The 14,365-nt window shown below is 52.4% G+C and overlaps 1 protein-coding gene across 1 annotated transcript in view; it reads right to left on the bottom strand.

Annotated features, from left to right (window-relative positions):
• Positions 1-212: 212 nt before the first annotated feature.
• ZNF76 (zinc finger protein 76) overlaps positions 213-14,365 on the bottom strand; it is a 31,594-nt gene continuing 17,441 nt past the window's right edge. Inside the window, exons 2-14 of the mRNA XM_069489118.1 lie at positions 13,223-13,373; positions 9,404-9,484; positions 9,215-9,292; positions 7,319-7,518; positions 5,149-5,265; positions 4,817-4,892; positions 4,094-4,219; positions 3,783-3,962; positions 2,737-2,970; positions 2,482-2,645; positions 1,588-1,752; positions 950-1,063; positions 213-391 (exon numbers count right to left, since the gene is read on the bottom strand). Of these exons, the coding sequence (XP_069345219.1) occupies positions 287-391; positions 950-1,063; positions 1,588-1,752; positions 2,482-2,645; positions 2,737-2,970; positions 3,783-3,962; positions 4,094-4,219; positions 4,817-4,892; positions 5,149-5,265; positions 7,319-7,518; positions 9,215-9,292; positions 9,404-9,484; positions 13,223-13,295 (1,713 nt within the window). The 5' untranslated portion in view covers positions 13,296-13,373 and the 3' untranslated portion in view covers positions 213-286. The remainder of the gene's footprint in view (positions 392-949; positions 1,064-1,587; positions 1,753-2,481; positions 2,646-2,736; positions 2,971-3,782; positions 3,963-4,093; positions 4,220-4,816; positions 4,893-5,148; positions 5,266-7,318; positions 7,519-9,214; positions 9,293-9,403; positions 9,485-13,222; positions 13,374-14,365) is intronic.

The raw sequence follows: 14,365 nt of genomic DNA, 5'->3' as shown, positions 1-14,365 counted from the left end.
TGGACACCCCACTGATTTTGAGGGGAGGGTACCCCAGTGCAACCCAGTGATCAGGCTCGTTCTCCTCAGCTGCCCAGGATGACATGCTCCCCAATTTTGGCCACCTGGCCCTCCTCTTGGGCAGGGCCCCCATCAGTTAGGCCATTTTCCTGCCGCCTTCTTGCCCTAGAGACCTGTGTGGCCACCTTCCGTGTGTGTCAGCCACAGCCTGGGCCCTTGGAGGCAAGAATGCCTGTGTAGCATGGCACCTCCTCTAACATGGTGTAGGACCCAGCCTCGCTTGCGCTCAGCAGCCACTCTCCGACACTGTTGTCTTCAGGGTCACGGCCCCTTGCTGCATGGCAGCGGTGGCCACACTGATGGCTTCCTCTAAGGTCTGCTGCTCCTCCAGCTGTGGGGAAGAGGATGTAGAAGGAAGGAGAGAGTGAGACCCTTCCTCATAGAGTCTAGCGTTAGTAGGATGTGGCCTACTTTTTTGAATCTCCTCCATCTTTCCAGTGCCACATGCTGAGCACTTAGTAGGGCTCCAATAAACAGGAAATCTACTGACAGAGTATTTAGCAGGCTAGGCATGGCCAGGGAGCCATGGAACGGGCCAGGCTCAGAGAGACCTGCTTGCTCACAGGAAAATGGCTGGCTGGAGAGGTCCTTCGTGATCACCTACTTCAGCCTCCGTATTTCCCAGATGAAGACACAGAGACACAATGAGGTGAAGGGCTTGGACCACAGGTAGACTGCCATCAGAGTTACACTGAAGGCTCGAAGGGGCTTCATCATTCTGCCTCAGCCAAGAAAGGGCCTGGACATGGATGTAGGCTGAAACGGGCTTCTGAAAGGGGCTCTTTCTGAGCCAGATGCCGCCCCTCTCTTCCAGATCCCCACCTGATTCCCCTCCCCACTCGTTCCCTTCTCTGGGGTGGGGTCCCCTCTCCTCCAGACCTCTACCCACCTGCACCGCGATGTGCGTGCCATTGGCTGTGGCCAACAACGCCACCTGCTGATGATGAAGGGACGCTACACTTGAGTCCTCAGCTACCACAGCCCCAGAGGTAATGATTGTGACCTGAAAAACAGAATGAGGTCTTTCAGCCCACCTGCAGTACTCTCCCTCCCCCCAGATGAAATAAGATCCCTTCAAGCAAGGTGACTGGGAACTACTCCGAAGGGAATGGATAAAACCACAAGGGTCAGATTAATTAGCCTGGGGCTCAGAGCTGAGTGAGGTTCGGTTTTTCTCTAACTTAGAGCCCAATTTAATTTAGGGATTTTGAGTAACAGAAGGACAGAGCTGTAAAAAACCCTCAGAGATAATTTAATCCCCTCATTTGAAAATGGACTGAAGTCCATGGAAAAGTGACTTGCCTAAGGCCACAAAGCAAATCAGAGGTAGACTGAGATGTAGAAAGTGTCTCTTGACTTGCAGTCAAATGCTTTTAATCACGGCCCAGAGGAGCTGTGGGGAATCTTTTGTGGGGAATCTTTGTCTTGTAAGAAGGCTTTGACTAGTTAAACCTGCACTTTAGTGACCACCCCACATACAGGAATGACAAGAGAACAAGAAACCCCGAGCAAACTGCCTGGTCATACGGGCTGCGTCTGGGTGCCATCGGCGCTGACCATGGTGACCGTGTGTGCACCAGAGGTGGCCAGGTCGTCTTCATGACTGGGGATGGTGAGGGTGGTACTGCCATGCTGGGTCACCATACTGATGGCACTCCCCAGGGCCTGCAGGTCTTCCGGCGACAGGCTGACCTGCCAACAGGAAAGGAGAAGATGAGCTGGCAGTGTCACTGGAGGGTTGTCTGAAAGCCCCTAAGGAGGACGTATCTGCTCTCCCAGACAAAGGTGGCTTACTGGTAAGCCAGAAGTGTCGTAAGAGTGGAACGGGTGCGGGGACAAGCAAACAGAACGGGTCCAAGGTTGCTATGAGTGGCTACACTAGAAGAATTTGGCCAACCACTTCTATTTGTCACCACTTTGCCTCTGGGCCCTGTTGTGTGCAATTCTAGGTCTCCACCTAATGTCGTCCTCATGACAACTCTAGAAGGCACAGGTGAATTTCACAGTGAGGGTGCTGACAAGGGTCAGGTTATACAGCTGGCTGGTACACTGGTGGGACAAGACCCCAGGCTTCTAAACCCCACACCATGCTCTAGCCCCTATACCAACATGCTTCTCTTAAGAAGGACATCCTAGTGTCTCATTCAGATGATCAGGACCTATCAGCTTCCAAGTAAAGAGAGAAACTACTAACTGTGCCCCAGAAGTCCCAGAGACTGAGCTGGAAACATGAGGAAGAGGAGGAGCTGTGTTACAAGATGTGGTCCCCTCAGCCTCAGCTCTGTGAGGTTCATAAAGCTTAAACTGGAAACTGGGTGGAGGTGCGGCTGTCCGAAGTTCAGGGCTACCCAGAGCTCTCAGAGAGTGGAGAGGGTGCTAGCCAGAGTGGCTGGCCCCACCCCTGCCCTCCAGGGCCTGTACCTGCTGGGCACCATCCTGAGTGATCAGAGCCACCTGGGGGGCCCCATCCTCCTCGGTCACCATGGCCACTTGGGCTGGGATGTCATCACCCTCTTCCTTCACCTCCGAAAGGTAAGCAATGCGGGGTCGCTTGGGTGGCGGGCTCTCCTCGGCAGCAGAGGCAGCTGGGAGAGGAGAGCCCAGGCTGACACCTGCCACTGGATGCCATGGGAGGCCTGGCTTGTCCCGTTCTTAGCCCCTGCCCACTCCCCTCACCCTCAAGCTGCTGCTGCTCATAGAGGGCCTGCTCGCTCTCCTCTGTGGCCTCCAGCTCGCCGTGGGCGCTGCGCTTGTGCATGGCCAGGGTGGAGGTCTGCCGGTAGGTCTTGCCACAGGTGCTGCAGGTATAGGGCTTGCAGTGCGTGTGCACCACGTGGTGCTTGTACAGGCTCGAGTACTCGGTGAAGCGCTTCCCACAGCCTGGCACCGTGCAAACGTATGGCTTCTCCCCTGGGGACACTGGGCTGTGAGGGGGGTGGGAACTGGGGCTGGCAAGGGGAAAACTAAGGGGACAGGGGCCGGGGACAGGGCCGGTAAAGGGAGAGCCAGCAGGCGGGAGAAGGACTGCAAACCAAGACTCTGAAAGGACAGAGTTGGAGGAGATGGCCAGTGGGACACAGAGAGCACGTGGGTGTGGAACCACTGAGCCCAGGGACAAGGTGGAGGGAAAAGTGGGATGGGGCGAGGCTGGGGACAGTGAATTGGCTGGTGGGGGCACTGGGGGCTAGCAAGGCTGCGGGAGGGAGCACTGAGAGTGGCCAACAGCAGAGGCAGGAGACAGGGGTGATGAGGTGTCAGGAGTGACGGGAGAGAGAGGGGACGCACATGGCTAAGAAGACACAGACGGCTGACGAAGGAGTAGCACTGGGGAGGGGAGGATGCACAGGAGCCACATGGGCCGTGGATGGGTGAGGAGGGGAGGGCCCCATTTCACTCTGCCTTCTCCCCATCATCCTGACCCTGGCCTCTGTTTGGGAGCTCAGCCGGAGTGGAGGAATTCAGGGTGGGTGCAGGAAGGTGGTAAGGAGCCGAGGGACCCCAGAGAGGGCTGGCAGTACCCGTCAGATTGTACCTAACTGGAAATGTGCAACAGCTCACTGCAAGTGAAATGGCGGTTCTAGGGATACCCCACCCCAGACCAGCCTGGAACGGCTGGCAGGGAAGGGCTCTGGGCTGGGAGTTGAGAACGTGTCTTAGATCAGAAGCCTACAGTAGAGGGGCTGGGGCCTCGGGGGGTGGACCTCGTCCCCCAGCTGGCCCACCTGTGTGGATGCGCACGTGATTCTTGTAGTTGGTAGCGCTGGTGAAGCCGCGGCCACAGTGGGGCTCCGGGCAGGTGTAGGGCCGCTCGCCCGTGTGGGTGCGCACGTGTACCTTGCGGATGTTAGACGTGGTGAAGGAGCGGCCACAGCCCTCAAAGGGGCATCGGAAGGGGCGTTCACCTGTGCGAATAGGGGGGTGTGAGGGGTGGTGCAGGAAGGGGATGACACCGGGCTCCAGGTCTAAGTCTGAAAGGTGAGTTGAGTCCCCTTTGCCCAGGGAACGGGGTGGGAGCGGGCAAGGCCCAGCATACCGGTGTGGGTACGGACGTGCTTCTGCAGGTCTCCTGAGGTCTTGAAGGCCTTGCTGCACAGCTCCTCTGGGCACTTGTACGGTTTCTCACCAGTGTGGGTGCGAACGTGGCTCTTCAGCCCATAGCCTGTCCACATGTGGCAGGGAGGGGTGAGAAGAGCACCCAGTGGGGCCTCATCCTCCGCCAGCCACCTGGCGCAGAGGCTGTCCATCTGAAGGTGTGCTCTGGGAGGCTCCAGGGCTTTTTGGCTCAAGAAGCCTGTGCCTGCCTCTGTCCCACCCCTGCCTGGGCAGATTAAAGAGGGACTAGAAAAGCCCATTCTGCCCTTCTTCCCTCTCCAGGGGCAGCTGGAGCCATTCTAGAATATGAGCATGAGAGGAAACGTGAAGAACTGGTGGCTAAAGATCCTTGTTTTCACAGAGAGGACGATGAGGCCAGTGAGATGCAATGGCCCACAGCGGGCTGGCATCAGAACTAACACCAGAGGCAGGGTCTCTCCCCCAGCCCTCCAGGCTTGGGCTGTTGGCCTGGACCATGCTGCCTTTCACGGCTGCAGCAGGGCTTGCTCCAGAGAGAGCACCCTGCAAGTCAGAGCACTCTGTGGTAGTTTCTCCAGGAAGGCACCCCGGTGTTGGGTTCCCTTCAGGGAGCCCAGAGCAGATCTAGAACCCTCTGCCCTCAGCTGAAAGTGGTCCGCCTTTGGTCTCCATCCAGGTAGGTTACCTGTGGCAAAGGCCTTTCCACAGCTGGGGAAGTCACACCTGTACGGACGGTCACCTGTGTGAGCTCGTTCATGCACCTGTGAGGACAAGCAATCACACAATTCAGAGGAACAAGGGTATGACTGGACTCTCTGGTTTTCTTTAGAGCCCTGATCCTCTTCCCTCTCGCACCATTTACATGTGCCATAGCCCCCTGTGCTGACATTTCTGTACACTCATCTCTTCCCTCCAGCAACCTCAGGGCGGGGACCAGTTCCAATCAAAGTGGAAAGGCAGAATTACAGTCTGGAAGGGAAGATGGCAGAGCTGAAAGCTGTCTGCCAGCAACCTTACCTTTAAGTGATGAGCAGTGGTATAGAGACGCCCACAGCCCTTGTAGCCACAGCGGAATGCTCTGTCTCCAACCTGCTGCCCCTTGCCATTATGGGGAGTCTGGCTGTCATGCAGAACCTGGCGGAAAATGTTGGGGTCCCTACATGTTTTCTCCTCAATGAGGGGATGGGAAGGGTGGGACACAGGGCTCACCTGGCAGCTTAAGACCCAATAGACAAGGTTAAGCCTGTCAGGGGCCTCTATGGTAGAAGGACATTCCAGACAGACAGGGGACAGCTGTGGGGCACACTGCAGAAGAAACAGGGCTGGCATGCGGCGTCACCACCCATCTCTGATGGACAGAGGGAAGACTAAAGGTCATAGGGGCTATGGCAGCTATTGAAGAAAGGCTATTTCCTAGACAGATAGGCAGGGTGGAGGGAGAGGCTGTCTGAAAGGCTGTACTTGAACTGGGCTGAGTGCCAGACCCTCCTTTCAACCACACGCACCTAGGAGGCTGCGACTCTTGACTCCTCCGTCCTCTGATGGGAGGCTTCTTCCTCCCAGTGGGAAACCTGTGCTCAGAAGGGGCATTAACAAGGGGGCTTCCTCACCTGGGTTGACCTGGCAGGGCATAAGGCCCAGGGTGAGGTGGCCACAACCAGAAGCACACAGGGGAGGGGACTGCAGTCCCCACCAGAAGTCTCAGCTCTAAGGACAGCACCCAGCTGTCAAGTCCTCCCCTTTCATCTCCTCTCCTGGGACTCTGCTAGAGCCACCTGTCTCACACCAGCTCCTGGCCACACAAGGCCCTTACTGCTCTTCTGCTTCCTGGGAAGGGTCCTGGTGGGACTGTCCCTTAGTCTTTTTTTTCTGGAATGCTTCAGGATCACATTGGTCTTTCTAGGAGCTCCTGAAATTGAACTCCAGAGTCAAGTGAGTGGGGGATAAAGGGTTGAGACCAAACTCATGGCAAGTCTGTCTAGTCAGGCTCCAAGCCAGGGGGTCAAACAGCTGACAAAGCTTCATGGATACTTAAGAAGCTGGCGGGTAGAGGGGAGGGTCACGACCCATGTGAGCACTTGCATTTCGCTCCCATGTCTCACTAGCTCCGGGGTCATCAAGGGAAGGAGGGACGGAACATCAGGGCTGGAAGTGGCCTCTGAGATCATCTGGTCTCTTTTCATATTGAGAGGAACAGCTGAGGCCTGGGAGGGGAGGGACTCACCCAAGTTTGGGCTGGGCAGTAGCAGAGCCAGCACAGATCTCAGGGCTCATGATTTAAATAAAACCTGGTTCTCTTTCCATCAGCAACAAGTCTCAAATTTGGTCTTTAAAATATACCTTCAGGAATAGGGGTGGGAGTGGGCATAGCTTTATTTTACTTTATTTTGAAATACATGAGGATTTCCTCTTCTCCGCTACCACACAGCCACACAGTTTCCTTATAAAAACAACTCCCCCGATCTCTGGGTAAACTGGTGCTCCAGGAAGCTCTGCCACATCCACCCTGAGGCTCTGCAGCCCAGCCCACGGAGGGAGCACCTGATTTGGAAAGCTCATGGGTCTCTGTACCTGTGCCCCTCACTGGCAGGACCACAGTTCCAGCAGAGAGAGGCTGGACTGACTGACGTGTGGAGAGCCAGAACCCTTCTCCTGATCAGCTGAGCTACTGTGTGGGCCGCATCCTCCAAGAATCCCAGCTGCTCTGTTGCATATGCGCTTGTCATTGCCTGCTGAGGTTATTTTCCCTAATGACTAAACGGGTCACAGAGATGAAATAAATACAAGAGAATCTGACCTTAGTGGCCTAGAAAACTAATAAAAGTCACAGGCAAGGGCTTTCTGGATAGCACAGGGTATTACTACAGCAGCCAAAGTAAAGCCGGACCTAACTTCCCACCATAAGGATGTCACTGTTTCTTGCAGCAGCCTCCCCCCTGCAGAGACAGCATAAACAAGTGTAAACAGCGGGCGGTGGCCCCAGCCAGGCTGTGATGCACACCCTGGACAACGATGTGTGACAGAGGGGTCGGGGGAGCTGAGGTGGAGGGGCAAAGGCAGTGGCCCAGGCGGTGCCCAAGCACAGGGCTGCCCTTGTCCTTTAGAGAGGTGAAGTTCTGGCAGGACAAGAGGCAGTCAGGCAACGCCCCACCGTCAAGACAGAGATCATCAGGCTCTGCGTGCTCACCTTGCTGGCATATTGCTCCAGGGCCACCACTGTGTCTGCACTGAAGCCCTCCTCATCCTCTGCTGCCAGGTCCTCCAAGCCCACCTCTGTCTGCACAGCCAGGATGGTGCTGTCCGATGGCACAGCCACAGGGTGGTGAATGTAGGCAGTGGAGCCGTCTTCCAGCTGGACAGCTTCCAGAGCGCTGGGGTCATAGCCCTCTAGAGGGAACATGTGGTTAGCTTCGATGCCACACAAGGGGAAGAGATACAGCCGGGACCCTGTCTTTAAGTTAATGAGAGGTACATACGCCAAGAAGGGTTTCAGCATCCAGTTTCTCCTGGCCCCTCACTTGGTGATTCACTTTAAGTGATGGGGGTCTCACTATGTTGCCCAGGCTGGCCTCAGACTCCTGAGCTCAAGCCATCCTCCTTGTCTCAGCCTCCCAAGTAGCTGGGACTATAGGTGCCACCACGCCCAGCTACACCTTGGTGATTCACTCTTCTGGCCCTCCTTCTGGAGCTGCCTCTCCCATGGTGCACTGGCTGGGAACTCACAAGCTCTCTGAGGACCCAACAGGGGCCCATCTCATCTTGGCCTTGATGACCACAAGAGCCTCCTGACCTGTTACCCCTCACGCCCTCTAGTTCCCTCCAGGCAGCACAGCATCCAGAGGGATCTTTGCAAGACACAAATGTGATCGTGTCACCTAACTGCCTAAACAGCTCTAACACTGGTCTTAGGATAAAAACTAAAATCCTCATCCTGACACTCAAGCCCCAAGCACACCGGCCCCAACTTTCTCTCTTTGGCTTCTTCTTGGCCATTCTGCCCTCACTCCTAGTGCTCTAGCTTCTAACAGCTCCTTGTACATGTTATTCTTTCTTCTCCCCAGCTCTAGGCCTGCACATGCTGTTCCTTCTGTCTGGAGTACTGAACTCTCCCTGCCATCCTTCTTCCCCTGGGTAAGTCCACCTCATTCCTCACCTCTCAGCTCAAGCACCACTTCCTCAGAGAAGCCCTCCCTGGGCCTGATCCCTGTTTGTAATCATCAGCATGTTTCACTTCCATTTCCCCCACTAAACTCCAGGAGAGCAGGGACTGTGTCTGACGCTGTTCTCTCTCATATACTCCACACCTGGCGCAATGCCTAGCCTGCAGTAGTCACTCAAGAAACTACTTGCAGAAGGAATAAATCACTACTCTTCAGCACCTCAGGAGCTTCATTCTTTTTTTTTTTTTTGAGACAGAGTCTCGCTCTGTTGCCCGGGCTAGAGTGAGTGCCGTGGCGTCAGTCTAGCTCACAGCAACCTCAGACTCCTGGGCTTAAGCGATCCTACTGCCTCAGTCTCCCGAGTAGCTGGGACTACAGGCATGTGCCACCATGCCCGGCTAATTTTTTTTTTTTTTTGTATATATATATTTTAGTTGGCCAGATAATTTCTTTCTATTTTTAGTAGAGACGGGGTCTCATTCTTGCTCAGGCTGGTCTCGAACTCCTGACCTCGAGCGATCCACCCGCCTCGGCCTCCCAGAGTGCTAGGATTACAGGCGTGAGCCACCGCGCCCGGCCTGGAGCTTCATTCTTAAATGTTAGTAAGTTTTTTCTCCTCATCTTGGATGAAAGCCCTGAGTCCTTTTTAAAGCCCTAAGATTTTGTGGTTGTGCTGGAGCCAAAGCCACCATCAAGGTCCATGGTATGGTACTGACCCCCAAGGTCAGTACCTGGTGGCAGAAACAGGTGCTTCTGCAGTCTGCACTAGGGAAGGTGGGTGAGGCAGCTAATCCAGGCGAGCATATGTGTGCCCTAGGTCCCATGTCTATACCGTGAGCCTCACAGTATAACACTCTATCCCCCAACCTCTGCCAATTCTGCCTCCCATCCTGCCCCACCAGTCGTGACGACGGTGATCCCACCTTTCGGTGTGTGGTGTATGTAGGCCACGCTGCCATCTTCCAGTTGCACAGGTTGTCCATCCTCAAAGGAGAGAGATTCTGTAATGAGAGCAAGGCCTGCTTTTCTCTGGAGCTCAGTGTCATAAAGGGCTCCCTCGGTAGGGGCTGCCAGGCTTCTCTCCACAGATGGGTGTGGCAGGGTGCCCTCACCTTTCTGCACTGTCACTTGGTGAATGTATGCGGTGGTCCCGTCCTCAAGCTGGATCACTTGCCCTTCAAGTAGCTTCTCTCCTGTGAGGTGGATATGGAGAGAAACAGGTCAGGCCCAGAAGACAACTAAGAGACACTTGCCTGTTTTTAGCAGAGGCCTATGTGAGTCTCTGGGCACTAGTCTGTGAGCTGTGGGCCTCGAAGCACTGAGGGTGAAGACACCCTGCCTTGCAGGAACCCCACATTTCCCAACAGATTCCCTTCTAGTCACTCAAAGGAGGAGCAACTCCATTTATTATTCTACCCACACCCAACAAAGTGGGGACTTCCAGCCTAACATTAAGCTGCTGAAATGGAATTAAATGGAGAACAAAGGCTGCCCTGAAACCTAGAAAGGCCCCAGGGAGTCAAAATCCAGATATAACTCGAACTAACAAAATCAAAATACATTCCCTAGTCTCTCACTGTGGCAGTGTGCCAAGACCTGCAGCCCCTGAGAAGGCAGGCAGTACAGCACAGTGGTTAAAAGCAACAGGCTCTGGAACCAGGCCAAGTTGTCTGGGTTTGAATTCCAGCTCTGCCTCTTACCAGCTATGTGACCTTGGACAGCTTATTTAGCTTATTAACAGCCTCCCGAGTAGCTGGGCTACAGGTGTGTGCCACCATGACTGGCTGTTTTTTTATTTTTTTGTAGAGATGGGGTCTTGCTATGTTGCCCAGGCTGGTCTTGAATTCCTGGCCTCAAGTGATCCTCCCGCCTCAGCTTCCCAAAGCGTAGTGATTACAGGCGTGAGCCACCGCACCTGGCCCCAATCTGCATTTTAGAAGAAATGGAAAGTAAAGCAATAGGAGTTATGTGGACTATTATGTATCCATCTAGGTCTTATTCCACTGAGTAATGTTTCCTTCACTGAGCTCTTATATTTTCCTTTCAATTCTCTAATAAAAAATTGACTCACCTAAGGCAACACAACAAGCAATGTAAAAATTAACAAGACTCCAAATATCTTAGGAAATTATCCTTCTTTTCTCTTAATGGAAAGCACTTCTAAAAGGCTCTTGGAATTAAAATTAGATGTCCCCGTCCTGTGTCCAGTGAGTCTAAGAGAGGGAATGAAGGAAGGAAATGAGAAACGGAAGAAAGAAAGGAAGACTGAAGAGTTAATAACCAGTGATTTCTTTTCTTTTTTTTTGAGACAGAGTCTCACTCTGTTGCCCAGGCTAGAGTGAGTGCCGTGGCGTCAGCCTAGCTCACAGCAACCTCAAACTCCTGAGCTCAAGCGATCCTCCTGTCTCAGCCTCCCGAGTAGCTGGGACTACAGGCATGCGCCACCATGCCCGGCTAATTTTTTCTCTATATATTTTTAGCTGTCCATATAATTTCTTTCTATTTTTAGTAGAGGTGGGGTCTCGCTCTTGCTCAGGCTGGTCTCGAACTCCTGAGCTCAAACGATCCGCCCACCTCGGCCTCCCAGAGTGCTAGGATTACAGGCGTGAGCCACCGCGCCCGGCCACCAGTGATTTCTTTGTCTCTTTCTTTGGAAGCTTCAGGTACAGACTTCCGGCCCAGGTCTCTGCTGACAGCTCCCCTTCTAGGGAATCCCCAAACTGAGTCTCTTTAGGGTCAGTAACTAATAGTCCTACACCCAGCTGAAGGCAGGTAAGGTAGAAGCAAAGGTAAGAAAGGCAGCAGAGATGAGGGGAGAGGAACCCACTTTCTTCTCTCCCACCCAGAGAGCACTGGTAGCCCAATGGCAAGGCCATCAGAACTTGGGGTTCTGAAAGCATCAGCAGAGCTACTGCTAGCAGAGTGGGCACTGCTTCAAGACAGGACACAAAATGTTGAGAAGAGTTATCTGAGGAAAAAGTTTAACCCACTATTTCCTCTAACGGCCAGAGACTACAATGGGCAGAGGCAGGTGGGGAGAACAGCTGACTGATGGGGGCCTTGTATCCCATTATAGAGAGGTGACCACGCATTTCAGTGTGTTTATTAATAACACAGTCTTTCACTCTCCAAGTGTGGGGTTTGAATGATATATTTTATGTTCATCCTAATTACAGATAAGTCTTACAAAATTTTTGGGCTTCCCGCTAGCTAAGCTGGGCCCAGACAGCGCTGCCTGCTGACAGGGATGGAAGTGCTTCAGTGAAGAGCGTCAGAGGCGCTCACCAGGACAGTGTGGTCCTGGTCTCTGAAGGACGACTCTGCCCCATGCGGTGGGAATCTGTTGTAGGTGTGTGCGTTCATGCACGCGTGCAAGTGCACACGGCAACAGTGCAGAGGATGCAGAGATCAGAGCCAGGAAGAGCGAGGAAAGAAAGATAAAAATGGGGATGTGGGGGAGGCAAAGAGACCCGGACATAAGAAAGAAAATATAAGAAAAGAGTGGCTTTCTCAGGCCAGGTGTGGTCGCTTGCTTTTCAAGCAACCGTCAATTTGCAGTGGAAGACAGAGGCAGCGCAACTAAATGGGTCCAAGGTGCAAACACAGGCCTACCTGGAGTTCCTAAGTTCTCCCATCCCACTGTACCTCTGGTGAGACAGCACCAGGCGGGCAAGGCCGGTAAGGGAAGTCTGCAGACACAGGGTTTTAGGCTTCAGAAGTATTCTACAGAAGTTCCATTCTCAAGAGAATGAGGCCAGTGAGAACCCACACATCACAAACAGCTCTTGACAAGACATCTTCCCAGAAGGCACCCCCACACACTGACATATGGAAAGAGCTTACCGATGAGATTAAGGGGCCTCTTTAGTCATCATCAGGAAAGGGACAATTTAAAATGAAATCAATAAATAACTTATCTGTAAACTTAGGAATGGAAATATATTCCGACAATGTGTTCAAACGAAGGAGGGCAACGTTGCAATGACAATGCGGTCATGAGAACAGTGATGCTCACGGATTCTAGAAAAGGTGAGTAAAGAGTAGGAACGAGGCAGTGTTTGCCCAGTGCTGTCGAAGGAAGACAAGAATGCCATCTGGCATGCCTGAGAATGCTGGCAAGAAAGGAGGAGTGTGCCTGGCCTGCAGGCCTTGCTCTCCACAACACTCTCTTCTGACGCCACATCTACCTTGATTTTAAGTTCCTTGAGAGTGGGGATAAGATTGTCAGATTAAATACAGGATGCCCAGGTAAATCTGAATTCCAGATCAATGATAATTTTTTTTAGTGCTTAGTGTTATTTAGTATTTTTTAGTATTTACTCCCATGTTTATACATGTCTTATCTCATGCAATATTTGGGACATACTCATACTACAAAAGTAATCGTCATTTATCTGCAATTCAAATCTAACTGTGCGCCCTGTGTTTTTATTTCTGGCAACCCCTAGTGTGGACTAAGGCATGAGAGCTATGCTTGGGTGTCCCCCTTTGAGCCTAGAAGAATATCTTGTACATGGCAGATGCTCAGTAGATAGTGTGAGTGCTTAAATTTGCTTGAATTAGGATAATGAATTGCTTCTGGAAAGCACCGAGGAACTGGATGGGGAATATTTGAAAAGCAGGAAGTCATAACTAGCACTGTGTTCATCTGCTGCAGAAATATTTATGAACTACTCACTACATGAAAGGAATTCTGCCTTTGAGAGGTCTTGGCTCCCACAGGTGGGGCAGTCTCATTCTCTAGCTTGCCTACATGGCATTTTATTTTCAAGGTCCCTTTCCATCAAGCACCACAAGAGATTCTCATGCAGAGCAAGCTGTGGTGGTAGGCAGGCAGGCAGGCAGGGTGGTAATGAGACTCTCTGACGGGGACATTCCTTTCCAGAGGCTGAAATACAGGGAGGGATCCTGAGGTCCTCCAAAATACTCACCTTTGACAGCTTGCTGGATGTAGGCTGTTGTCCCATCACTGAGGGTCACCGCCTGCAGCCCCAAGCTCTCCATGGCAAACTGCTGCTCATGTACTGAGACATGAAGTTGGCTTCTGGCCAGCACCAACAGATTTCCTTCTGGGTCACAAATCTGAGAAAATGGACAGTACCGCATTATGAGTTGCCCAGCTTCCTCCTACTGCAAGGACATGCAGGGAAGGAGTTAATGAAGCCAGCCAAGAAGAAAAAAAGAGATGAATTCTTCAAAGTAGTGAACCATACTGGTTTTTATGAAAAGGGTTCAAAATATATAATACATGTCTAAGAATTCTACAAGTTGAGCATAGAAGAGAAGCATGCCAGTCAAATTGGTTGCACGGTAAGAGCTCACTGATCAAAACCCACTTTCAAACTTGCTGCCCTCAGGAGGGAGCCCTGCTGAAGGCAGACAGCCAGCCCCACTGCTGACAGCCCACTCCAACATCTCTCCTGTACTTGGACCCACCCATCCACCTGTCTTGTTGACCATCCTCAGAGAACATCTCACAGGTATCACAAATGGAACGAGTCCCCAGCAGAACTCACTACATGCCCCTAACCCCGAGAACTGTTCTACTTCCTGTATCTCCTATCCCAGGGATGATACCTCTATCTACCCAGAATCTGTGGGGTCACCCTTGAGTCCTCCTTTTCCTCAAAAGTCCAGGTACCTATTTCAGGCAAGTATCACCTCTCACCTCTCAACTACAGTAAGAGCCTCTTAACTTATGCCTAAACTCTTATCTGTTTCCAATTCATTGTGTTTTTTTTTTTTTAAGAGACAATCACTCTGTCACTCAGGCTAGAGTACAGTGGCACAATTACGGCCACTGTAACCTCCAACTCCTGGGCTCAAGCAATCCTCTCGCCTCAGCCTCCCAAGTAGCTAGGATTACAGGCACATGTCACCATATTCAGAAAATTAAAAAAATTTTTTTGTAGAGACAGGGTCTTGCTGTGTTGCCCAGGCTGATCTTGAACTCCTAGCCCCAGTGATCCTCCCACCTTGGCCTCCTAAAGTGCTGGGATTACAGACATGGGCCACCACGCACGGCCCAAATTCATTTTCTAACAGGCTGTCAGGGTGACCTTAAAAAAAAAAAA

Source organism: Eulemur rufifrons, chromosome 15, assembly GCF_041146395.1.
Source record: "Eulemur rufifrons isolate Redbay chromosome 15, OSU_ERuf_1, whole genome shotgun sequence".
Classification (NCBI taxonomy): Eukaryota; Metazoa; Chordata; class Mammalia; order Primates; family Lemuridae; genus Eulemur; species Eulemur rufifrons.
This window is presented reverse-complemented; position numbering and strand designations above follow the sequence as displayed.